The 27,070-nt window shown below is 42.1% G+C and overlaps 1 protein-coding gene across 14 annotated transcripts in view; it reads left to right on the top strand.

The window, feature by feature from the left end:
• Positions 1-27,070, top strand: part of CACNA1C (calcium voltage-gated channel subunit alpha1 C) — a 777,231-nt gene that overhangs the window by 723,180 nt on the left and 26,981 nt on the right. For all 14 annotated transcript variants that reach the window (XM_066369078.1, XM_066369080.1, XM_066369079.1 and 11 more), the window contains 4 exons: positions 22,290-22,455; positions 23,041-23,168; positions 23,835-23,931; positions 25,750-25,852. In XM_066369078.1, the coding sequence (XP_066225175.1) occupies positions 22,290-22,455; positions 23,041-23,168; positions 23,835-23,931; positions 25,750-25,852 (494 nt within the window). The remainder of the gene's footprint in view (positions 1-22,289; positions 22,456-23,040; positions 23,169-23,834; positions 23,932-25,749; positions 25,853-27,070) is intronic.

Genomic DNA, 27,070 nt, shown 5'->3' with positions numbered 1-27,070 from the left:
AGCCATCCCCAGCGCCCGGGCCATCTTTGCTCCAATGGAGCCTTGGCTGCGGGAGGGGAAGAGAGAGACAGAGAGGAAAGCGCGGCGGAGGGGTGGAGAAGCAAATGGGCGCTTCTCCTGTGTGCCCTGGCCAGGAATCGAACCCGGGTCCTCCGCACGTTAGGCCAAGATCAGTCATTCTTAATACCTCAAAGAATTGAGTTGATACCTCAACAACATCATAGGTTGATCCATTTATCTAAATCCTCTTTTCGAAGCTTCAAGAGACCAATTACATACACTTTCCATACATTCTGCCTGATTTTATTGCCAGCTTTCTCGAATTGTACATGCAAAAGATTAATTTAGAAGTATCAGAGGATTCTCATGATGGCTATCTTAGTTATAAATGGGAGGCTGACTGTTGTTGGGCTTATGAGGCGCAATTACCCATATGTTAATTTTGAGAGTCTAAACAAACTTCCAGGGAGAACCAGCCCTTCTGTGCCCATTTCCAGATATGCCAATGCATGGATGTCCCTTTAGGGTTGTTTTGTGTCCTAAAGGAAATTTTTCCTCAAGCAACAAAGATTGGTATTCACCTAACAATACCCAAATAAGGGACAGGGGAGCACACTGGGTGCTGCCAGAACCATGCCATGTTCCGACGCAGGGGCCCCTCTCCTGGGCTCCTATCTCAGGGTGAGCCCATCCCAGCGTGCTCTTCTCCCCACAGTGCTTGGTAGCTTCTCTGGGATCAGCTGCCACCTGGATTTGGGGATCTGAGCAACCATCATCACACTGTTGGCTATTCAGGTTGGGGGAGCAAGTGTCCCTTCTCTTTAGAGCTAAAGACAGTTCAGTCTCTCATTTAACCACCAAAGATTTTGTGCATATTCTCAGTAAGCAATCCAATTAAAAACAGCAACCATTTTTTTCCCCTTTCCTGAATTATCTCAACCCTTGTCTATCTTGAGAATTTTCTAAGAACAGCTCACATAAAGTCATGGCCTGCTACTTAAGGCAAGGAGGCCCAGGGTTTCAAGAGAGACTGATTCAAGTTCACCTGGTATGAAGCAGAGTGCTGTTCAGGCCCAATGGGCACTCGCTTCTACTAGCACTGGGTCCAGGCCTGCAGGGTGGCCCTGGGTGGACTTCTTTGGGATCCTGATGAGAATGCCAAATAAATGTTGACATAAGAAACATCTAAGTGTGTAGATAGGATTGTTTATCTTTCTGGTGTAGAATTTTACAAGTTCTTTATAAATTTTGGTTATTAACCCCTGATCAGACATATTATAGAATTTGTTCTCCCATTGTGTAGTTTGTCTTTTTATTCTGTTCTTATTGTCTTTAGCTGTGCAGAAGCTTTTTAGTTTGACGTAGTCCCATTTGTTTATCCTGTCTTTTATTTCACTTACCCGTGGAGATAAATCAGCAAATATATTGCTGCGAGAGATGTTGAAGAGCTTATGGCTTATGTTTTCTTTTAAGATGATTATGGTTTCAAGGCTTACATTTAAGTCTTTTTTATCCATTTTGAGTTTATTTTTCTGAATGGTGTAAGTTGGTGGTCTAGTTTCATTTTTTTGCAGGCAGCTGTCCATTTTCCCAACACCATTTGTTGAAGAGGCTGTCTTTACTCCAATGTATACTCTTACCTCCTTTATCAAATATCAGTTGTCCATAAAGGTGTGGGTTTATTTCTGAGTTCTCTGTTCTGATCCATTGATCTATATGCCTGTTCTTATGCCAGTTCCAAGCTCTTTTGAGTACAATGGCCTTGTAGTATAACTTGATATCAGAAAGTGTGATACCTCCCACTTTATTCTTCCTTTTCAAGATTGCTGAGGCTATTTGTATTCTCTTTTGGTTCCATATAAATTTTTGGAATATGTGTTCTATATCTTTGAAGTAAGTCATTGGTATTTTAATTGGTATTGCATTGAATTTATAAATTGTTTTGGGTAATATAGACATTTTAATAATGTTTATTCTTCCTAACCATGAGCATGGTATATGCTTCCACTTGTTTGTATCTTCCCTGATTTCTTTTATCAATGTTTTATAATTTTCCGAGTACAAGTCTTTAATCTCCTTAGTTAAATTTACTCAGAGGTACTTTATTTTTTTGTTGCAATAGTGAAGGGGATTATTTCCTTAATTTCTCTTTCTGACAGTTCATTGTTGGTGTATAAAAATGCCTCTGATTTCTGCGTATTAATTTTATATCCTGCCACCTTGCTGAATTCATTTATCAGGTCCAGTAGTTTTTTGACTGAGACTTTAGGTTTTTCTATATACAATATCATATCATCTGCAAATAATGATAGTTTCACTTCTTCTTTTCCAATTTGAATGCCTTTTATTTCTTCTTCTTGTCTGATTGCTGTGGCTAGAACTTCCAGGACTATGTTGAATAAGAGTGGTGAAAGGGGCACCCCTGCCTTGTTCCTTATCTTAAGGAGATTGCTTTTAATTTTTTCCCATTGAGTATGATGTTAAAGTGGATTTATCATAGATGGCCTTTATCATGTTGAGGTATGTTCCCTGTATTCCCACTTTGCTGAGAGTTTTGATCATGAATGGGTGCTGGATTTTATCAAATATTTGCTTTTTCTGCATCTATTGAAATTATCATGTGGTTTTTCTCCTTTCTTTTGTTAATGTGATGAATCACATTGATTGATTTACAAATATTGTACCAGCCTTGCCTCCTCAGAATAAATCCACCTTGATCATGATGTATGATTTTTCTCATATATTGCTGGACCCGGTTTGCTAATATTTTGTTGAGGATTTTAGCATCTAAATTCATCAGGGATATTGGCCTATAATTTTCTTTCTTTGTGTTGTCTTTGCTGGGTTTTGGAATCAGAATTATGCTCGCCTCATAAAAGGAGCTTGGAAGTCTTCCTTCTTGAATTTTTTGAAAGAGCTTGAGAAGAATAGGAGTTAGTTCTTCTTTGAATATTTTGTAGAATTCACCTGTGAAGCCATCTGGCCCAGGGCTTTTGTTCGGGAGTTTTTTGATAACTGTTTTGGTCTCATTCGTTATAATTGGTCTGTTTAGGTTTTCTGATTCTTCCAGATTGATTTTTAAAAGATTATATGATTCAAGGAATTTGTCCATTTCATCTAGGTTGTCTTGTTTTTTGGCGTACAGTTCTTCATAATATTTTTGTACAATATTTTGTATTTCTGTTGTGTCAGTTGTTATTTCTCCACTCTCATTTCTAATTTTACTTATTTGAGTCCTCTCACTTTTTTTCTCAGTGAGTCTGGTTAAAGGTTCATCGATCTTGTTTATCTTTTCAAAGAACCAGCTCTTGGTTCATTGATCCTCTGTATTGTTTCTTTAACCTCTATTTCATTTATTTCCACTCTGATCTTTATTATTTCCTTCCTTCTACTACCTCTGGGCTTTACTTGCTGTTCTTTTTCTAGTTCTTTTAGATGCAAGGTTAAGTTATTTATTTGCGCTTTTTCTAGCTTCTTAAGGTATGCCTGTAATGCTATGAACTTTTTTCTCAGTATTGCTTTTGCTGTGTCCCATAAATTTTGAGTTGTTGTATGCTCATTATCATTCATTTCTAGGAATTTTTTTATTTCTTCTTTGATCTCATTGTTAACCCATTCATTATTTAATAACATGCTATTTAGTTTCCAAGTTTTGAGTATTTTTCAATTTTTCTGTTGTGGTTGATTTCTAGTTTCATGCCATGTGATCAGAGAAAATGCTTGATATGATTTCAGTCTTCTTAAATTTGTTGAGTTTGCTTTTGTGCCCTAACATGTGGTCTATTCTAGAGAATGTACCATAAACACTTGAAAAGAATGTATATTCTGCTGCTTTAGGATGAAAAGTTCTGAAGGTATCTATTATATCGAGTTGATCTAGTGTGTCCTTTAAGTCTCCTGTTTCTTTGTTCATTTTCTTTCTTGAGGATCTACCTAATAGTGTTAATGGGGTATTGAAATCCCCTACTATTATAGTATTGCTGTTGATCTCGCCCTTTAAGTCCATCAAAGTCTGCTTTATATATTTAGGTGCTCCTATATTAGGTGTGTAGATATTTATAATGGTTATATCTTCCTGTTGGATTGCTCCCTTGATCATTATGTAGTGACCTTTCTTATCTCTTACTATAGCCTTTGTTTTGAAGTTCATTTTGTCTAAGTATTGCTATCCCAGCTTTTTTTTCATTTCCATTTGCATGAAATATTTTTTTCATCCTTTTACCTTCAGTCTATGTGCATCTTTTGTTTTGAGGTGTGTCTCTTGTAGACAGCATATGTATGGGTCCTGTTTTCTTATCCACGCAGCTACCCTATGTTTTTTATTGGATCATTTAATCCATTTATAGTTAACATTATTAGTGATATGTAGTTGTTTATTGCCATTTTATTCTTTAAAGCTATATTTCTTTTACTATATTCTTTTTCCCCTTTGGTCTGTTTACAACAGGCCCCTTAACATTTCTTGCAGCATTGGTTTGGTTGTAATGAATTCCTTGAGTTTTTTTGTTTTGTCTGGGAAGCTTTTTATTTCTCCTTCAATTTTAAACAATAGCCTTGCTGGATAAAGTAGTCTTGGTTGTAGGCTCTTGTTCTGCATTACTCTGAATATTTCTTGCCATTCCCTTCTGGCCTCGAGTGTTTCTGTTGAGAAGTCAAATGTCATCCTTATGGGGGCTCCTTTGTAGGTGATAGTCTTTTTTTCTCTAGCAGCTTTTAATATTTTCTCTTTATCTCTTATATTTGGTATTTTAATTATGATGTGTCTTGGTGTGGATTACTTTGGGTTTCTCTTTAATGGAATTCTCTGTGCTTCTTGAACTTGTGTGACTTTTTCCTACATCAATTTAGGGAAGTTTTCAGCTATGATTTGATTGAACAAGGTCTCTATCCCTTGTTCTTTTTCTACTTTTTCAGGAACCCCTATGATGCGGGTGTTATTTCTCTTCGTATTGTCACAGAGCTTTCTTAGAGTTTCCTCAGACTTTTTGAGTCTTTTCTTTTTGCTGTTCTGTTTCCATGCCTTTGTTTATCTTGTCCTCTAACTCGCTGATTCGATCCTCAGCTGCATCCATCCGGCTTTTAATTCCTTCCATTGTGTTCTTCATTTCTGATATTGTATTTGTCATTTCTGACTGATTTTTTTTAATTTCAATGTCCTTTTTTATATTTGCTATCTCTTTATTTAAGTGCTTGCTATGTCCATCTATTTTTGTTCTAAGATCTTTGAGGATCCTAACAATCATTATTTTAAACTCTGCATCTGGTAATTTGTTTATATCTGACTCATTCAAGTCCTTTTCTGGGGATTTCTCTTGATTTATTTGGGTTGCATTTCTCTGCCTTCCCATTTTGTCTGTGTATAAGAAAGGTATGGCCACTGGAGTCAACTGGGTGTGGCCTCTGTGTTCCCTAGGTGTGGTCTGTCTGCAGGCCTGCCACCCCCTCTGCCACTGCCTCGGACATTTGGGTATAGGTGTTGCCGGCACTGGCCCGCTGCGGCAGTCGCTGTGGTTTCTGCCACTCCTCCACAGATGGGGCTGTGTTCATGTGCCCAGGCTACAAGCCCAGGCTGGCTTTGGCCATCACCCCGCCCCTCTGGGTGGGGCTCCATGCAGCACTGGGGCTGCAAGCCTCACCACCATGGGCAGGGCTGTGCATCTATGCTCATCCATGGGTCTCTTGCCTGTTCCCTAGCTTTCGCCCCTCCCTGTGGGCATGGCTGCACTCCCACGCCAGGCCACAAGCACTGGCTCTGGGGGCAGGGCTGCTCACCTATGCTCAGCTGCAGGTCTCTGCTTGTTCCCTGGCTTTCGCCCCTCCCCTGAAGGCAGGGTTGCACTCACCTGCCGGGCTGCAAGCCCTGGCTCCATGGGTGAGGTTGTTCACCTGCACTCCACCACGGGTCTCTGCGGTTCCCCAGGTTTCACCTTTCCCCTGTGGGTGGATTGCCGGTGGGACTGCTCTTGCTCACCCGGCTCATAGCTCCGCAGCCAGGTTGGACCACTTTCATGCACCTCTTTCATCCCTCTTTCATCCCATGTTCAGGACTGAGCTCACGCTGAGCCTCAGTCATGGCTGGCCTGGCTTCATCCCCCGTGGATGGGACCACGCTTCCGAGTCCTGCCGCTTCCCGCCCTCTGGTGAGCCCTCAGCAGTGTGTGTGGGGGGGATGCAGCTCAGACCTTAGCACTCAATACTGTATTCCTGAAGGCTCCCTCCTTTAAGCGACTGCCTTGAGTGCCCCGGGATAGCTTGTTTGGCTAGTATTATGCTTCCCTTTGCTGGTATTGCTTGTTCCATGGAAATATTCACTTTAGATTTGGGGGGTAACTCAGCCCAGGGGTTAAGGTGGCTGTCCCTCAAAGTGTTTCTCTCTGTGCCTCCTAGATTACACTCTCTTCCTTCTACTCTGGTCCGCTCAACTCTCCCAGTCTCCCAGAGTCCCGAGTGTGTGGTTATGAAAGAGATTTTTTGTGCAGTCCCTTTGAAAGAATCCTGGGTCTGAGAAATCTGTCTCTTTCTCACAAACAGTATCCTGGCTTGTTTCACAGCTAAATACTGTCCATACGCCTCTTCTATGCTTTGGGGCTGCAGGCTGGGGCTTTGTTTCTGGGACCCAGGACCCTCTCCTCTCTGCTAAACTCACTTTCCGCCACGTGAGTCCCTCTGGGCTGCCGTTCACTCCCGGGAGTTTGGCAGTCCTCTCCACATTTTTGCTTTTCCTACTAGTCTCAGTGTGGCTTCTTCAGTGTTCCTTGGTTAAAGAGTCCTTTTAGTTTAGTCCAAAGTTAGTTTTTCCAGATGATGGTTCTTAAAATTAAGTTGTAATCCACTTTGGTTCTGGGAGGTGGAAGTTGGTATATCCACCTATTCCATCGCCATCTTGCCATCCTCGGTAGATATTTTTTAATGAGTTTATTTGAGCCAAACTTATGACATGCTTGGGAGCAAGATCTCAAATACTCCCTCAAATCCAATTTTTAAAGAAAGACACATCAGGAATAAGAAAATCAATGTAATTACAAATATGAAAGTGGTTTTTAGAATGATAATAGTTTTTTCCTGATTATTTTTTTGTGCAGTATAACATATATAGCAAAGTGCTTAAAACAGAAATATTATTCTCAATGAATTCTTCCAAAGCAAACATCTATGCAGCTATTATCTAATTTAAGAAATAGAACATTACCAACACCTCAGACATCCTCCTCTTTCTTCATCACTTTTCCCTTCCTCCTCCCCAAAAGTACCCAGTATTTGCCTATAGAAATGAAATGAGACAATAGTGTGTTCTTTCTTTTCTAAGTTTAATTTTTTTAATTTTTTTATTGAATTTAGTGGGGTGACAATGGTTAATAAAATTATGCAGGTTTCAGGTGTACAATTCTAGAATACATCATCTGTATATTGCATTGTGTGTTCACCACCCAAAAGTTGTCTTCCTCCATCACCATCTGTCCCCTCTCTACCCTCCTTCACCTCCCTCAGCCCCCTTTCCCTCCTGCAGTCCCCACACTATTTTCTGTGTCTGTAAGGTTCTTTTTCTTTGCTGAATCCCTTTACCTTTTTTACCCAGCCTCCTAACCTCCATCTTCTCTGACAGCTGTCAGGTTCTTCTCTGTATCTATAAGTCTGTTTCTATTTTGTTTGTTAGTTTGTTTTGATCATTAGGTTCCACATATAAGTGAAATCATATGACACTTTTCTTTCTCTAGTCTACATTGTCTTACTTTGTTCAGTATTATCTTGGAGAGATTCAAACATGTTCTTGAATGTGTCAGTACTTAGTTCATTGTCATGATTACAAGTAACTTACTGTGGGAATATGGTTCAATTTATTAATTCAATCTACTGTTGATGTTCATTTAGTTTATGGTTTTATTTAATGAATATTCTCATTCATACTCTTAGTACACCCATTTGTGTTGGAAAGAATAGAATTTTGGGGCCATTGGTGCTCCACATATTATTTAGTAAATATTGCCGAACAAGTTGTCCAAAGTGGTTGTACTAAGTAGTTGCAAAAAGTGGTTGCAATACATGAGAATTCCCCTGCTTTGCTTTCTCATTAACCTGGTATTTTCAGTTTGCTTAATTCTAGCTGATCTGATTTTATAGTTTTTTTTCATTATAGATTTGATTTGTAGTTTTCTAATGTCTAAAGAGGCATTAGCATCTTATAAATTTTTGTTGGGGATGACCATTTTTTTCTTCTATGAAGTATCCAAGTAGTCTCTTTTTCCATTTATAATAGTTTCCTTTAACAAAAGTGATTTGTAGAAGTTCTCTATAAAATCCGGAGATGAGCCCTATGTGCATTGTATATGCTGTAAATATTTTTCCCCATTGTTGCCTGTCCTGTTTCTTCTCAATGGTGTCATTTGATGAACAGAAATTCTTAATTTTATTAGAGCCATTTACAATCCTTTTATCTGCATCTTGTTTAAATCTCCTACTCCCAAGTTAGCGAAGATATTTTTCTATACTATCTTCCACAACCTTTTCTGTTTTTTATTTACATTTATATCTGCAATCCACTTGGAACTGATTATTATGAGGGCATAAGATAAGGATTGAGTTTAGTACTTTTATCCTTATGGGTATGGGTATCTGGCTGACATGAAGCCAGTCATTTGGACAATACCATCCTTTCTTCAGTTGTCTGCTGTCTAACCTTCCACGTATCAAGTGTCTATAGAGGCATAGGGTTGTTTTTTATAAGCCTCAATTCTTTTCCATTGATTTCTTTGTATATTCCTATACCAATGTGATGTTGTGTTAATTAATGTAGTTTTGTAATGAGTTTTTAACACTGGTTCTATTTCTCCTGTAAATAGTTGATAGCACTTCACAATGAGGCAATCTGGGCCTGGGGTTTTCCTTTTAAAGGAGATTTTCGATTATAGATTTAATGATTTTAACACTCAAAAACTTATTCAAGTTTTATTTTACCTCCAGACTGTATTTTTCTAAGGATTTTTCTATTGCATTTTAAATTTCAGAGTTATTGATGTGCAGTTATTCATAAAGCCCTTTTATCTCTAAGTGTCTGTAGGCTGTGCAGCCGTAGTGTCCCTTTCTCATTCCTGACTCCTACTGTTGACTGTGCACTCTCATTCTCATTTCCTCTCTCTCTCTCTCTCTCATACTTAATCAGTATTGCCAGGGGTGTATTAGCTTTATTATTAAATGGAGTTTTTTTATTTTTTATTTAGATGATTAAATTTAACAGGGTGACATTGGTCAACTAGAGTACATAGATTTTGGCCAAACATCTCCATATCATTTGGACAGTTGATTATGTTGTATACTCATCATGCAAAGTCAACTCATCCTCCAACACCTTATATTTGTCCCTCTTTATGTCCTTCCCCTTTCCCTAACCCCTTTCTCCTCCCCCTAGCAGCCATTGTACTCCTATCTATGTCCATGAGTCTCAATTTTCTGTCCCACCTTTGTATGGAATCATACAGTTCTTAGCTTTTTCTGATTTACTTATTTCATTCAGTATAATGTTATCAAGGTCCATCCATGTTGTCATAAATGATAGTATGTCATCATTTCTTATGGTTGAGTAGTATTTCATTGTATATATGTACCACATCTTCTTTATCCAATCCTCTATCATGGGACACTTTGGTTGTTTCCATGTCTTAGCCACTGTGAATAATGCTATAATAAAATGTTTTCAAAGAAACAACTTTTGTTTTAGAATTTAGTATTTCTGTCTTTTTCTGGTGGTTTGAGCCTTTTAGCCTTATAAAATGTATATGCCTACTAATCATTTCTTTTAAAGTCTACTTTGTGTGATATTACTAGAGTAGCACCAGGTTTTTGTTTATTTGTATCTGGTGTTCATATGGTATACTTTTTTCTTTCTTTTTTTTTATAAATAAGTTTTTATTTTAATGGGGTGACATCAATAAATCAGGGTACATATATTCAAAGAAAATATTTCCAGGTTATCTTGTCATTTAGTTCTATTGCATACCCATCACCCAAAGAGAGATCGTCCTCCGCAACCCTCTATCCAGTTTTCTTTGTACCCCTCCCCCTCTCCCTTCTTCCCTCCCCCCACCCCCTCGTAACCACCACACTCCTGTCCATGTCTCTTAGTCTCGCTTTTATGTCCCACCAATGTATGGAATCCTGCAGTTCTTGTTTTTTTCTGATTCGCTTATTTCACTCCACATAATGTTATCAAGATTCCACCATTCTGCTGTAAGTGATCCGATGTCATCATTTCTTCTAGCTGAATAGTATACCATGGTGTATATGTGCCCCATCTTCTTTATCCAGTCTTCTATTTTTTTTTTTTTTTTGTATTTTTCTGAAGCTGGAAACGGGGAGAGACAGTCAGACAGACTCCCGCATGCGCCCGACCAGGATCCACCTGGCACGCCCACCAGGGGTGAAGCTCTGCCCACCAGGGGGCAATGCTCTGCCCCTCCGGGGCGTCACTCTGCCGTGACCAGAGCCACTCTAGCGCCTGGGGCAGAGGCCAAGGAGCCATCCCCAGCGCCCGGGCCATCTTTGCTCCAATGGAGCCTTGGCTGCGGGAGGGGAAGAGAGAGACAGAGAGGAAGGAGGGGGAGGGGGGTGGAGAAGCAAATGGGCACTTCTCCTATGTGCCCTGGCCGGGAATCAAACCCGGGTCCCCCGCATGCCAGGCCGACGCTCTACCGCTGAGCCAACCGGCCAGGGCCGGTCTTCTATTTTTTTTTTTTTACAGTGATTAAAAGTCTTTAAGCAAACTCTTGGCCAATACAGCAAGAATCTCTAAAAGAGTAGTGTCCTTAACATGTTCACCAAGTCCAAGTTGGCCCCATCACCATGCCAAATCCCTGAAAAATGCTACCCAACCACAGTTCAGTCTGTTAGGAGCTGTCACAGGGAGCAGGAGTCCAGGAAAAGTCCGCATGGTACTGGAATTGTTGTCACCATTCTATACTTTACTTCTCATGTCCAAGTCCCAATGACCGCTGCTTCTAGCTGGTAATGATTCAGGTAGACTGGAAAAGCCATTTGCAGCATGTGTGGATATGGAGCTTCTGTTCTCCTCTGCCTGGAGAGTTGAGACCAGGTTGCTTTTCCCTGGAGTTCTGTGACTGTGGCATGGTAAAGAGAACCTTGGGATACACTAAGCTGGGTGGCAAAGGTAGATTCATAATAGAAGTTGGCAAAAGGGGGAAAGAGAGCTCTAAATTAGGAGTAGGTCCCAGCCTGAAATATGAGTGGGGCATTGAGGTAGGAGGGATAAAGGAAACACTATATATTAAGCAAAGCAGCAGAAAATAGAACTATCAACACCCACAACAGAGATCTTTGAGGGAAGAATAAAAAACCTGACTATTCAGGCAAAACATAGTTAAGTGGCCCTTGTGCAAATGAGATCAGTTTACCTGCTTCTTGTAAGAAATACCCTAGGCTCGTCCACAGTGTCGTAGATGGGGCTGACGGCCCTGGGCACCTTCAGCCTTCAGTGGCAAACCCCAGTTTTTTTTTTGTTTGTTTGTTTTTTGTTTTTTTTTTCATTTTTCTGAAGCTGGAAGCAGGGAGAGACAGTCAGACAGACTCCCGCATGCGCCCGACCGGGATCCACCCGGCACGCCCACCAGGGGCCAATGCTCTGCCCACCAGGGGGCGATGCTCTGCCCATCCTGGGCGTCGCCATATTGCGACCAGAGCCACTCTAGCGCCTGAGGCAGAGGCCACAGAGCCATGCCCAGCGCCCGGGCCATCTTTGCTCCAATGGAGCCTCGGCTGCGGGAGGGGAAGAGAGAGACAGAGAGGAAAGCGCGGCGGAGGGGTGGAGAAGCAAATGGGCGCTTCTCCTATGTGCCCTGGCCGGGAATCGAACCCGGGTCCTCCGCACGCTAGGCCGACGCTCTACCGCTGAGCCAACCGGCCAGAGCCAAACCCCAGTTTTCTGGGCAAGGTTAGGTCATAGGTGGCTGGAGCAGGGCTGGAAGAGACTGAACCCTCTCTTAGAGGAGTGAGGGGGAAGCCCACCTTCCAGTGTCCCTGTTTCCTCACAGCAGAGGCATGTAAGCCTGGCAGGCTTTAGCTCAATGACCTTCCTTTCCACTATTGAAGCAGGACCCAGATGGCATCCTATGAGACACCTTTGGGGCGTTGGAGCCTTTAAGGGTGTATCCTAAAAGCTGGTAGTTCCCCTGATCTCTATTGGGCTTTTTCTGCCTCTAGGTATCTTAAAAGCCATGCTCAGAAGATCTCGCTGAGGGGTTTGAGGATCCCCATCCACCTATATAACTCTTTTCCATATATCTGGAGCTATTTGGAAAAAGACAAAACAGTGTTATTAGCTGGATCTAATAAAGAAGGTAGTAGTTTGCAGGCGAAAAAGATTTGGTATCTCCTGTTCATCAGCATTCAAAAGAAATGTAAATTTTTCTTTTTAAGTAAAAAGCATGATATGGTAGACCCGTAGGAGTTCCAGAATATGACTACCCCCTTTTAATTTTTTTTTAATTGACCTTAAAATGTTTGCTGAGTACACTTAATAATACCTTAACTTTAAAGATTGTAAGCATGACAAAATACAGTAAATGCTTTTGCTCCATATGCAGGAGAATTTTCAGTTAAGCCAATTTAGGAAATCCAATAATAGAACAATGCATACAGACCATGAGCTATAAAATGCTTAGCAGCCTCTCTTGTTCTGACAGAGGTTACTATAGATCTGGAATATGTATCCACTGTAATGTGGACATACAACTGTTTGCCAAATGAAGGTATATGAGTAACATCCATCTGCCAAAGTTGTCCTGGTAGGGGTCCTTGAGGGTTAACTCCAAATGAAGGGGCAGTGTAGGACCCCGTGGACAGGATTTCCCAATCTGTCGTGCTGCTTCCCGAGAAAGTTGAAACTGTGGCTGCAGCGTTCTGGTGATGAATAGTATGAGACTGACTTGCTCGGTCTGTCATGGTTGCTCCATATAATTTTCTTTTGGGTAGCTTGATCAACAAGGGCATTCCTAGGCCCTGGCCGGTTGACTCAGTGGTAGAGCATTGGCCTGGTGTGCAGGATTGCCGGGTTCGATTTCTGGCCAGAGCACACAGGAGAAGCACCCATCTACTTCTCCACCCCTTCCCCTCTCTTTCCTCTCTGTCTCTCTCTTCCCCTCCCGCAGCCAAGGCTCCACCGGAGCAAAGCCACCCCGGGCACTAAGGATGGCCCCATGGCCTCTGCCTCAGTTGCTAGAATGACTCTGGTTGCAACAGAGCAACACCCTAGATGGGCAGAGCATTCCCCCCTGGTAGGTATGCCAGGTAGATCCTAGTCAGGCGCATGCGGGAGTCTGTCTGACTGCCTCCCCATTTCCATCTTCAGAAAAATACAAAAAATAAATAAAAAATACAACAAAAAAAAAAAAAAGAGAGAGAGAGAGAAAAAAAGGGCATTCCCTTGTGTTAAAGCTCCAGGGAGCAAGGAGTGAGCTTGAGTATGTCCTATGAAACATGGAGCTCTATGTTGACATATAAGTCTTTGAAGAAGGAGGAACTGCTTAAATAATTCATCAGCATTTGTCCCTAAGACAGCAGTCTTTATAGTGGAAACACCATAAGTAAATATTTGCTGTCTGTCTATAGATTAAAGGGGGAATATGGCAAATGCTGAAAAGCCATGATCTTTGTGCCCCTCCCCTCCCCCAACCCCCTCCCTCTCCTCCCCCCACCCTGTAACCCCAACACTGTTGTCCATGTCTCTGAGTCTCATCTTTATGTCCCACCTATGTATGGAATCATATAGTTCTTAGTTTTTTCTAATTTACTTCTTTCGCTCAGTATAATGTTATCAAGGCCCATCCATGTTGTAAAAGATCCTATGTCATCATTTCTTATGGCTGAGTAGTATTCCATAGTATATATATATATACCAAAGCTTTTTAATCCACTCGTCCTCTGATGGACACTTGGGCTGTTTCCAGATCTTTGCTATTGTGAACAATGCTGCCATAAACATGGGGGTGCATTTCTTCTTTTCAAACAGTACTATGGTGTTCTTGGGGTATATTCCTAACAGTGGTATAGCTGGGTCAAAAGGCAGTTCGATTTTTAATTATTTGAGGAATCTCCATACTGTTTTCCACAGTGGCTGCACCAGTCTGCATTCCCACCAGCAGTGCAGGAGGGTTCCCTTTTCTCCACATCCTCGCCAGCACTTATTCTGTGTTGTTTTGTTGATGAGCGCCATTCTGACTGGTGTGAGGTGATATCTCATTGTGGTTTTAATTTGCATTTCTTTAATCATTAGTGATGTTGAACATTTTTTCATATGCCTATTGGCCATCTGTGTATCCTCTTTGGAGAAGTGTCTATTCATTTCTTTTGCCCATTTTTGGAATGGATTGTTTGTCTTCCTGGTATTAAGTTTTACAAGTTCTTTATAAATTTTGGTTATTAACCCTTTTTCAGAGGCAATGTCAAATATATTCTCCCATTGTGTAGTTTGTCTTTTTATTCTGTTCTTACTGTCTTTAGCTGTGCAGAAGCTTTTTAGTTTGATAAAGTCCCATTTGTTTATCCTGTCTTTTATTTCACTTGCCTGTGGAGACAAATCAGCAAATATATTGCTGTGAGAGATGTCAGAAAGCTTACTGCCTATGTTTTCTTCTAAGATGCTTATGGTTTCATGGCTTACATTTAAGTCTTTTATCCATTTTGAGTTTATTTTTGTGAGTTGTGTAAGTTAGTGGTCTAGTTCATTTTTTTGCAGGTAGCTGTCCAGTTTTCCCAACATCATTTGTTGAAGAGGCTATCTTTACTCCATTGTATTTCCTTACCTCCTTTGTCAAATATCAGTTGTCCATAGAGCTGTGGGTTTATTTCTGGGTTCTCTGTTCTGTTCCATTGATCTATGTGCCTGTTCTTATGCCAGTATCATGCTGTTTTGAGTACAATGGCCTTATACTATAACTTGATATCAGGAAGTGTGATACCTCCCACTTTATTCTTCCTTTTCAAGATTGCTGAGGCTATTCGTGTTCTCTTTTGGTTCCATATAAAATTTTGGAATATGTGTTCATAATGAAGTAAGTCATTGGTATTTTAATCGGTATTGCATTGAATTTATAAATTGCTTTGAGTAATATAGACATTTTAATGATGTTTATTCTTTCTAACCATGAGCACGGTATATGCTTCCACTTGTTTGTATCTTCCCTGATTTCTTTTATCAATGTTTTATAATTTTCTGAGTACAAGTCTTTAATCTCCTTGGTTAGATTTATTCCTAGGTACTTTATTTTTTTTGGTTGCAATGGTAAAGGGGATTGATTCCTTGATTTCTCTTTCTGACAGTTCATTCTTAGTGTATAAAAATGCCTCTGATTTCTGAGTATTGATTTTATATCCTGCCACCTTGCTGAATTCATTTATCAGGTCTAGTAGTTTTTTGACTGAGACTTTAGGGTTTTCTATATACAATATCATACCATCTGCAAATAATGATACTTTTACTTCTTCTTTTCCAATTTGGATGCCTTTCATTTCTTTTTCTTGTCTGATTGCTGTGGCTAGGACTTCCAGAACTATGTTGAATAATAGTGGTGAAAGGGGGCACCCCTGCCTTGTTCCTGATCTTAAGGGGATTGCTTTTAATTTTTGCCCATTGAGTATGATGTTGGCTGTGGGTTTGTCATAGATGGCCTTTATCATGTTGAGGTATGTTCCCTGTATTCCCACTTTGCTGAGAGTTTTGATCATGAATGGGTGCTGGATTTTATCAAATGCTTTTTCTGCATCTATTGAAATTATCATGTGGTTTTTCTCCTTTCTTTTGTTTATGTGATGAATCACATTGGTTGATTTGCGAATATTGTACCAGCCTTGCCTCCCAAGAATAAATCCCACTTGATCATGGTGTATGATATTTTTCATATATTGCTGGATCCGGTTTGCTAATATTTTGTTGAGAATTTTTGCACCTAAGTTCATCAGGGATATTGGCCTATAATTTTCTTTCTTTGTGTTGTCTTTGCCTGGTTTTGGAATCAGAATTATGCTCACCTCATAAAAGGAGTTTGGAAGTCTTCCTTCCTCTTGAATTTTTTGAAATAGCTTGAGAAGGATAGGAGTTAGTTCTTCTTTGAATATTTGGTAGAATTCACTTGTGAAGCCATCAGGCCCAGGACTTTTCTTTTTTGGGAGTTTTTTGATAGCTGTTTCAATCTCCTCTGTTGTAATTGGTCTGTTTAGGTTTTCTGATTCTTCCAGATTGATTTTTGGAAGATTATATGATTCAAGGAATTTGTCCATTTCATCTAGGTTGTCTAGTTTTTTGGCATACAGTTCTTCATAGTATTTTCTTACAATATTTTGTATTTCTGTTGTGTCAGTTGTTATTTCTCCACTCCCGTTTCTAATTTTATTTATTTGAGTCCTCTCTCTTTTTTTCTTGGTGAGTCTCGTTAAAGGTTCATCGATCTTGTTTACCTTTTCAAAGAACCAGCTCCTGGTTTCATTGATCCTCTGTATTGTTTCTTTAGCCTCTATGTCATTTATTTCTACTCTGATCTTTATTATTTCCTTCCTTCTACTAGCTCTGGGCTTTACTTGCTGTTCTTTTTCTAGTTCTTTTAGATGCAGGGTTAAGTTGTTTATTTGAGCTTTTTCTAGCTTCTTGAGGTATGCCTGTAATGTTATAAACTTCCCTCTCAGGACTGCTTTTGCTGTGTCCCATAAATTTTGAGTTGATGTATGCTCATTATCATTCATTTCTAGGAATTTTTAAATTTCTTCTTTGATCTCAATGTTAACCCATTCATTATTTAATAACATGCTATTTAGTTTCCAAGTGTTTAAGTGTTTTTCAATTTTTCTATTGTGGTTGATTTCTAGTTTAATGCCATTGTGATCAGAGAAAGTGCTCGATATGATTTCAATCTTCTTATTTGTTGAGCCCGCTTTTGTGCTCTAACATGTAGTCTATTCTAGAGAATGTACCATGAGCGCTTGAAAAGAATGTATATTCTGCTCTTTTAGGGTGAAAGGTTCTGAAGATATCTATTAAATCGAGTTGATCTAATATGTCCTTTAAGTCTGCTGTTTCTTTGTTAATTTTCTTTCTTGAGGATCTATCTAATGATGTTAATGGGGTATTGAAATCCCCTACTGTTATAGTATTGCTATTGATCTCGCCCTTTAAGTCCATCAAAGTCTGCTTTATATATTTAGGTGCTCCTATATTAGGTGCGTAGATATTTATAATGGTTATATCTTCCTTTTGGATTGCTCCCTTTATCATTATGTAGTGACCTTCTTTATCTCTAACTATGGTCTTTGTTTTAAAGTCCATTTTGTCTGATATAAGTATTGCTACCCCAGCTTTTTTTTCATTTCCATTTGCATGAAATATTTTTTTCCATCCTTTTATCTTCAGTCTGTGTGCATCTTTTGATTTAAGGTGTGTCTCTTGTAGACAGCATATGTATGGGTCCTGTTTTCTTATCCACGCAGCTACCCTATGTTTTTGATTGGATCATTTAATCCATTAACATTTAAGGTTATTACTGATATATAATTGTTTATTGCCATTTTTTTCTTTAAAACTGTATTCCTCTTTTGCTATATTCTTTTTTTCCTTTGATCTGTTTACAACAGGTCCCTTAGCATTTCTTGAAGCCTTGGTTTGGTTGCAGTGAATTCCTTGAGTTTTTTTTTTGTCTGTAAAGCTTTTTATTTCTCCTTCAATTTTAAATGATAGCCTTGCTGGATAAAGTAGTCTTGGTTGTAGGTTCTTGTTCTGCATTACTTTGAATATTTCTTGCCATTCCCTTCTGGCCTCAAGTGTTTCTGTTGAGAAGTCAGAAGTCATCCTTATGGGGGCTCCTTTGTAGGTGATAGTTTTTTTTTCTCTAGCAGCTTTTAATATTTTCTTTTTATCATTTAGCTTTGGTATTTTAATTATGATGTGTCTTGGTGTTGGTTTCTTTGGGTTTCTCCTTAATGGAGTTCTCTTTGCTTCCTGAACATGTGAAATGTTTTCCTGCCTTAATTGGGGGAAGTTTTCCGCTATGATATGTTTGAACAAAGTCTCTATCCCTTGTTCTTTCTCTTCTTCTTCAGGAACCCCTATGATGCGGATGTTATTTCTCTTCATGTTGTCACAGAGCTCTCTTAGAGTTTCCTCAGACTTTTTGAGTCTCTTTTCTTTTTTCTGCTCTGCTTCCATGCCTTTATTTATTGTGTCCTCTAACTCGCTGATTCGATTCTCTGCTTCATCCATCCTGCTTTTAATTCCTTCCATTGTATTCTTTATTTCAGATATTGTATTTGTCATTTCTGACTGATTCTTTTTTATTATTTCAATGTCCTTTTTTATATTTGTTATCTCTTTATTTAGGTTTTCGTAATGGCCATCTATGGTTGTTCTAATATCTTTGAGCATCCTAACAATCGTTATTTTAAACTCTGCATCTGGTAATTTGGTTATATCTGATTCGCTTAGGTCCTTTTCTGGGGATTTCTCTTGGTTTACTTGTGTTGTATTTCTCTGCCTCCGCATTTTCTCTTCACAGGAGTGGCTGTGATCACGCGCTCGGGTGCACAAGCATTGGTGGCCTTGGCCTTTGCCCCACCCCTGTGTGTGACGTTATGCTCAGTCCTGAGGGCAGTGGCGAGCACCTTTGCTCAGCTGCGGGTCTCCATCTGTTTCCTGGCTTTCGCCCTGCCCTTGCAGGAGGAGCCCTCTCTAGGAACAGCTGCTAGCCTTGGCTCTACCACCGGGCAGGACTGCGTGCCCTCGCTCAGCTCAGTAGCGGAACTCCGCCTCTTCTGGGCTTTTGGCTCCACCCCCGCAGGAGGAGCCGTCTACCAAGTCCGACCGCAAGCCTGGGTTGCATGGGCAGAGCAAGGCTGTCCTCCTGTGCCCTTGCTCAGGGGCTGGTCTCCACCCTTTCCGGGGTTCCCGCCCTTCTCCTGCAGGCTGGATTACAGGCTGCTGGCAGCTGAGCTTGACCACTTTTGCATGCCCCCTTCTCCCCAGCCGGGCAAGATTGAGCTCACACCTGAGCCCAGTGGTGGCCAGCTGGCTTCCTCCCCTGCCAGCAGAACCGTGTGTTTGTCTCCCGCTGCTGCCTGCCCTCTGGCGAGCCCTCAGCTCCCTCCTTCTATGCGACTCTGCTCTGAGTGCCGCGGGGGAGCTTGTTTGGCTGTTCTTGCTTCCCTTTGCTGGTATTGCTGTTTCTGGGGGAAATATTCACTTCAGCTTTGGGGAGTGACTCGTCTCAGGGGTTAGGGTGACTATCTCCCAAAATGTTTCTCTCTGTGCCTCCTAGATTACACTCTCTTCCTGTTACTCTGGTCCTCTCCTCTCTCCCCGTCCCCAGGAGCCCCGGGTGAGTGGTTGTGAGAGAGATGTTCTGCGCAGTCCCTTTAAGAAGGATCCTGGGTCTGAGAAATCAGACTCTTTCTCACAAACAGTATCCTGACTTGTTTCCAGCTAAATACTGTCCTTACACCTCTTCTGGGCTCCTGGTATGCAGGATGGGGCTTTGTTCCTTCCCCCTCTGCTAAACTCACATCCCGCCACGCGAGTCTCTCCCGGCTGCCGTTCGCTCTGGGGAGCTAGGCAGCCCTCTCCGCGTTTCTGCTTTTCCTACCATTCTCGGTGTGGCTTCTTCAGTGTTCCTTGGTTGAAGATTCCTCTTAGTTTAGTCCAAAGTTGGCTTTTCCAGATGATAGTTCTTAAAATTAGTTTGTAATCCAGTTTGGTTCTGGGAGGTAGATGTTGGTATGTCCGCCTACTCCAGCGCCATCCTGTCTCCTCTGGTATACTGTTTTCATGCTTTAACATAAACCTTGCTATATTCTTATTTTTAGACATATATTCTTTTCAAGCAGCCTACATTTTAATCTAGTCTGACACATTTGCCTCTAATTCGAAGGATTTTTTTTCTCTTTCTTTTATTATCAACCTATTTGGATCTTTGAATCTAAAGTGTCTCCTGTAGACGACATGTAGTGGAAGCATGTTTGATTTTTTAATTAATTCAGTCTGACAATCTTGATAAGAAAATAGTATTAACAAATTTACACCAATGTATTTGAAAATCTAGATGAAGTATATGCTTTTATATATGAAAGTACAAATTACAAAAATGGTCTTAAAATTTTTTTTTAATTAACTACAGTAGAAATTAAAAATGTAGTCAAAGTTTTAGTCCTCAGAAAGGCTGAAGTTCAATATTTTTATGTGTAATATCTGCCAAAATAACAAAGAATAGATCATTCCTATGTTACATAAACTTTCCAGGAACAGAAAAGATTAGAAAACCTCCCCAGTCATCCCAGTAAGAAAATAAAAAAGGCAAGAAGTAAAATATGAAACATGTAGCCATAATTATTGTTTGCAAACAATGGGTGAAGACCAGTAGGTAATTCAAGCAAATCAACTCAAAAGCCTTAAAAACAATTAATTAGATCAGTGAGGGGGAAGATTAATAAAAGAACACAGTCACTTCCATGCACTGATAATATGTTGGCTGGTAAGGTTATTGTAACAAGATAGCATAAACTGGGCACTTTAAGCAACAAACACTTTTTTCCTCACACTTCTGGAAGCTCAAAGTTAAAGATCAAGGTCCCAGCTCAATTTGTTCTTGATTAGAGTTATTTCCTGACCTGGCCTAAACCTAATTACCATATTTTTAGCTCCATAAGATGCACCTGACCATAAGACACACCTAGGGTTTGAAGGAGGAAAATAAGAAAAACAAAATATTCTAAACTAAATGGTGTGTTAAAATATTTAATAAAATACCATATTTTTTACTCCATAAGACACATGGGCATTTTCCCCTCCACTTTTGGGGGGGAAAAATGTGCGTCTTATGGAGCAAAAAATACGGTACCTCCTAAGGTCTCACCTACAGATACCATCACATTTGAGGTTTAGGGCTTTGACATATGAATTCTGGGGAGACAAACATTTAGTTCATAACAGCTTATAGCTAATTAGTGAATATAATAGACAAGATCATATGCTATCACTTTTTTAGTCAACATTATAATGCAAGTTTTACCAATGAAATAAGAAAAATAAATCAAAGGGTAAGAATTGGAGAAGAAAAAACAAAATTGAAAGCTTAAAATATTGATTGCCAAACTCAACAAGAAAACAATGATCAACTCAATTTAAAAATAGACTTGTAGCTCTGGCCAGTTGGCTCAGTGGTAGAGTGTTGGCCCGCTGTGTGGATGTCCCAGGTTTGATTCCCAGTCAGGGCACAGTGGAGAAGCGACCATCTACTTCTCTATCCCTCCTCCTCTCCCTTCTCTCTCTCTATCTCTTCCTTCAAATTCCACAGCCATGGCTCGGTTAGAGCAAGTTGGCCCCAAGTAAGTTGGCCCTGGGTGCTGAGGATGGCTCCATGGCCTCACCTTAGGCACTTAAATAGCTCGGTTACCAAGTAGTGGAAAAGTGCACTAGATGGGAAAAGCATTGCCCTGTAGGAGGCTTGCTGGTTGGATCCCAGTCAGGGTGCATGCGGGAGTCAGTCTCTCTGCCTCCCCACTTCTCACTAAGAAAAATTAAAAAATAAAAACAAATTGGACTTGTATCAGAAAAATAAAGGAAAGAAAAGCCTTAGCAGGAGGATGGGTTTTTTAGATGGTGTATTCATACAATAATTAGGATGAAGGAACTAGAGCAGGAGTCGGGAACTATGGCTCACGAGCCAGATGTGGCTCTTTTGATGGCTGCATCAGGCTTGCAGACAAATCTTTATTAAAAATATAATAACGTTAAAATTATAAAACATTCTCATTTATTACAATCCATTTATTTCCTACTGCTCATGTTCATGGTTGTGGGTGGCTAGAGCCAATCACAGCTGTCCTCCTGGACAACACCAAATTTTTATTGGATATGTAATGTACACGGGTCGTTGTATGGCTCTCACAGAATTACATTTTAAAATATGTGGCGTTCATGACTCTCTCAGCCAAAAAGTTTCCCGACCCCTGAACTAGAGCTAAAAACATATCTAAACAATTAGATCTCCAAAATGTAACATGGCCAACCAAAGAGTGAGTTTTCTGAAGAGGTACAGTTGTTACCATTCATATAAAGTTTTCAAATATTTGAAAGAAGGCTATATATTTTCCTATTTAGTGAACATACCAGAGTGCTCAGGGAATGATCCACACCAAATTCAATTTAACAGTCCCCTGTGGGGAAAGTGGCAGGGTCAAGGGGCCAGGGACAGAGCTGGAGGTGTGGGCTTGGATCCATAGGTGTTGGGCTCTCCTGCTTCTTGCCCCAGGTGTGCCACTGGTGAGGCATGGCAGGACATCATGCTGGCCTGCATGCCGGGGAAGAAGTGCGCCCCGGAGTCTGAGCCCAGCAACAGCACGGAAGGAGAGACGCCCTGTGGCAGCAGCTTCGCCGTCTTCTACTTCATCAGCTTCTACATGCTCTGTGCCTTCCTGGTAAGCTGAGGTGGGCCAGCAGCCACAGGAAATGCCTCGTCGGGGCAGCTGAGCCTGCTGTCTCTGCAGCTCATGGCCAGGGCGACCCCGGCAGAGGAGCTGGCTGAGAGAGGCTGAGAGTAGGAATGCCCAGCCACACTGAGACAAGGGCAGGAAGCCTGAGCCAGAGTGGCCTCAGCCAGCTTCTCTCTTGTCCATTCTTGGCTTTTGTCACGGTGGTGTTGTCATAGAGTACAGAACAAATGTCTGTGGAAGCCTAGAGACAACTTAGACTTTTGGCACCTGGCCAGGGAATGAGGGGAAGGCAGTGGGTAAAGTTGCCCTCTATCCTCGGAAGCCCCACCCAGCAGCCTGGTAGGAGGGAAGCTGTCCAGCCCATATGTGGGTTCAGCCCACACAACTCTGAGGGGAGCTGTGTTATGTTCATATCCAAGAGGCCCAAGTTCCAGGGCAGCTGCATTAAATGTTGATGTAGGGAGGGTCTTTAGAAATGTCGGCTTCTGCTATGCTTGGTGCCACTGGCAAAGTGGACGCAGGTGGCCAGTGCATCTGTCAGCAACGCACCATACTCTCTGTTCTCTGCAGATCATCAACCTCTTTGTAGCTGTTATCATGGACAACTTTGACTACCTGACAAGGGACTGGTCAATCCTTGGTCCCCACCATCTGGATGAATTTAAAAGAATCTGGGCAGAGTATGACCCTGAAGCCAAGTAAGTCTCCAGAGGAAAATTCTAGTTCCCAAAGCCAAGAGAAAAGATTGCACACCATACCTATAGAAGAGGGTCAAGACAGTTAGCACTGGGGGTATCCACTGGAAACAAGGAATTGTACCAGAACCCAGGGTCAAGGGTCAAGGGCCAAGGGTCAGCCATAGGAAGCTGGACACCTTTGCTAGATCACAAGCACACGTACTATTTTCAGAAGAATGGAAAGATAGAAGATCCTAGTGTTAGGAAAAACTGTAAGTACTTCAATTAAGATGTTTAGGGCCAGGTGCATCTTAACTCTGTTCCTGCCTTAGGTCCAAGGATATCCTCATCAATCAATCATATTTGGTTGACACTCAATTAATACCTTTGGTCATGTGGTTACCTGACCTGAAATAGCAAGTCTATGTTGAGAATTTCATTGCATTGCTAAAATCCCTTCCACCGTGAACTTACACTATGAGAAAATGGCTCATTAAGATCTAAACACGTAGATATTGGTTTTGGAATTTTCCCATGCAATTCTGCAGCTTTTCACTGAGTTTGATCAATAGGGCTACGGCCATGGAGAGTTCCTCCTGTACCCACCTCTCAGGTCCGTGAGTCCTGGGCTGCTGGCCGAGACTGCGACCCCTGACTGGCCTTGCTCTCCTCTCCTCCCTCTTCTAGGGGTCGCATCAAGCACTTGGATGTGGTGACCCTGCTCCGGCGGATCCAGCCCCCACTGGGTTTTGGGAAGCTGTGCCCTCACCGCGTGGCTTGCAAAGTAAGAGACAACCTGAGTGCGGGGGTGAAAGAAAAAAATATGGGGGGCAGGACGCTTGTCTTGTAACCTTGGTCAGGCCCTTGGTCCTTTAAGGGAGTGAAGACAGTGTGTTATGCACCTAAAGACATTAGCCTGAGCCAGGTTACATTGTAAGTTCCTTCCAGCAGTAAGTGCTCAGACCCTCGAAAGGAAGAATGATGTGGATGCCTCGTGTCCGAGTGAGCCACGTGCCCAGTCCTGAGTAGAGGACCTTCTTCAGAGCAGGCTTCGCTGCCCTGTTATGCTGTGCCACCCAGGCAACTTGCAGTCATTCTCGTCTAGGAGAGATGGATTAGGGTGCTTCCCTGGGCCCATGGGGACATTAGCGTGCCTGTGAATCAGCTTCAAGGACCCACTAAGCCCTAAAATTGTATATGCAACCACCGAAACACAGATTGTACCAGAAAAAGAACCCATCACAGTCATCAGATTTCTAAGCGAGTCTCTCGGTGATGTCTAGACAGACATCGTAGGTTCTGGTAGACCCAATTTTGCCATGTGGCCCTGGCATGGCCCCAAGAGTGAGGCTCCCTTAACTTGTGCACCATCTCTTGCCTCACAGTAATCCTGAGCATGTGCTGAATAGTCTTATTTCCACTCTCTCCCCTCTTTTTTAAAATTCTCATTATCAGCTTTCTGTATTCCATGGATAGTAACAAGTTGAAAGGGTTTGGGGGAAGTGAGGTCAGAGAGCTATACAGAGGAAGAAACCACAAGTGGAAAAAATTCAGCTCTGTGGATAACCCACTCAAGGAAAATGGAGACCTGGAGGAATATGGAACCTTCTATTCATGCTTTGTCTAACTCAGTCTTTCCTTACTTGTACCTCCACTCCACTCCCCCAAATAAAGGACTTTAGAAGATTTCCAAGGGGGTAGGAGATATGAAAACAAAAGAGCACAAATTACATGAAAGGTAAAGCAGAGTGGAGGGCCAGAGGGGGAGGGTGCAGCCCACGTGAGGCCACGGCATGTCGGGAGGGGTGTCAGATGGCCCTGGACAGGCTGTGGGGCGAGCTTCAGGCTCCCCAAGTCCACGGTGAAATTTACACTGTCCATGAGCACCGAGACCCTCTAGTCACTCAGGGTACTCATAGCCCTTCTTGGCATTAGATTGCAGGAGAACACCATGTGAGCTCACAAACAACATACTCGAGAGCAGAGGTCAGAATGGATTCCATGGTGCTCTCTCCCATGATGCCCTCGGTGTGTGCAGAGGGCCCCACAGCACAGCTCTGGGCAATGGCAGCCACTTTGGCAGGGTGGGAAAGGAGAGAAGAGGATGATCCAATCCCATCCAGTGTCAGCAAGCTTCTGATCCAGCTTGATACAGAGGGTAGAGGAAAGGACGTACTGCATTTCCTGCAAGCATCTCCCATTACCCTCTCTTTTATGAGGGCTTTGGATGAATGTGGCTGGCAGGTGGGCTCCCAGCGGATGCCTGTGCACAGCAGTGCTTTGTTGCCAGGAGAGAATATACCCATAGGCATGAGCTACATTTGAGCAGAGAGGGGGGTTGGAAACAAGGGTCTAATAGGGACAAATTCCATTCCTCCCTCACTCAGCTCAGTGGAGTGACAGCACTTATGGCAGAGCCTAGATTTCCCCAGGAGAGGTTTTGAGTACATTTCAGTGACTCGTGCTGACACGCCCCCGCGCCACCCTGACCCACGCACACACGTAGAGGCTCCTTTCTTATGTCCTCCTGCCATGGTGGTTCTGTAGTTCCTTTGCGAACCGTTGGCTGCAATCACCAGCTTTCCTCCTCTTCTTCCTCCAGCGTCTGGTCTCCATGAACATGCCTCTGAACAGTGATGGGACAGTCATGTTCAATGCCACCTTGTTTGCCTTGGTCCGGACAGCCCTGAGGATTAAAACAGAAGGTAAGAATCACCCACAGGGAACTGGAAGAGCCACCAGAAGATCTAGCACAGCAACCAGGGAGGAAGCCAGCAGCCTTCAGAGTGTCCCAGGACCTTCCCATCCTGTATAGAGCTGTGCTGCAGCAATGACCTTCCCCTTGGGGATGTGAAAGAGGCCTGGTCAGGTTTTCTTTGCTTTGTGAATGACCTTCTTGCCTCTAGCTTATTTATTTTGAACTCTAGCTTTCCACCTTGAAGTCATAGGGTATGGTTCCAAAAACCAGGAAAACATGAGTGTTACCTGAAGCAAGACCAAGCCAAACCTAAATGAAATTTTACTGACCGCAAGTGGGCCTCTCAAAGGCTCAACACTTTATAAATTAAAAAGGCCTGTGTGGAGAAAGGGGTCATGGTGGCCAATGCTATTTGTGAAGTCGTCACCTGCAATGGCACAAGGGCTCAGCCAGCCAACAGGTCCGGGTTACGATTTCACCTGTGCGCTGCCAGGCAGGCCACACTCCCGTGGGCCTGTGTCCGCCTGGGGGACGCCCTCTTCCAGTTTGCACAAAGGCACCTTCAGGGCTGCCACGGCTCTGGCCGTAATAATCGGCTGTGTGTATAATTGGTAAGTATTTCTGAACCACTCTGTGGGAAAGGCTACATGAAATGTACCTAAAAAGATGCACTTGCTCTTCCAAGAGTTTCTAGCCCAGTATAGTGTTTCACAGAGTGTGGTCCGAAGACCATGTGCCTCAGATTCAACTACTGGAGTTTGTGTAAAACACTGAGTCCCAAGCACCAGCCCAGATCTCTGTCTGAGGCTCAGAGCAGGGCTCAGGGACCCACACGTTCAACCAGCCACTTGATGGTTCAGACAGGAACTAAAGTCTGGACCCCTCTTGTGTAAAGATCAGAGAAAACAGACGAGACCAGCAGTGTGTCTTCTTTCCCTTCCTCTTCAGGCTGCGAGTCCCAGGCTGCTGGTCACGGCGTTGTCCTTCGCTGCGATAGCAGGCGCGCTGGGCTGGGAGACGGGAGGCCTGGGTCTGATTGCTGTGATGTCATTGATTCTCTCTCTACTGAAGTATCTTCATTTGTAAAAATAAGAAAGGCAATGAAATGACATGTGGCAATTCAGTTCAGTGAATAACCCAGGGAAGTGCCTTTTCTCAGCTCCAGCCTTCTTTGGGAAAATAATAGAAACATCTGAAACGAAAGAAAACAGAAGCAGGCCTGTAA

This window comes from Saccopteryx leptura, chromosome 2, assembly GCF_036850995.1.
Source record: "Saccopteryx leptura isolate mSacLep1 chromosome 2, mSacLep1_pri_phased_curated, whole genome shotgun sequence".
Lineage (NCBI taxonomy): Eukaryota > Metazoa > Chordata > Mammalia > Chiroptera > Emballonuridae > Saccopteryx > Saccopteryx leptura.
The sequence above is the reverse complement of the archived record's forward strand: the minus strand, read 5'-3'. Positions and strand labels throughout refer to the sequence as shown.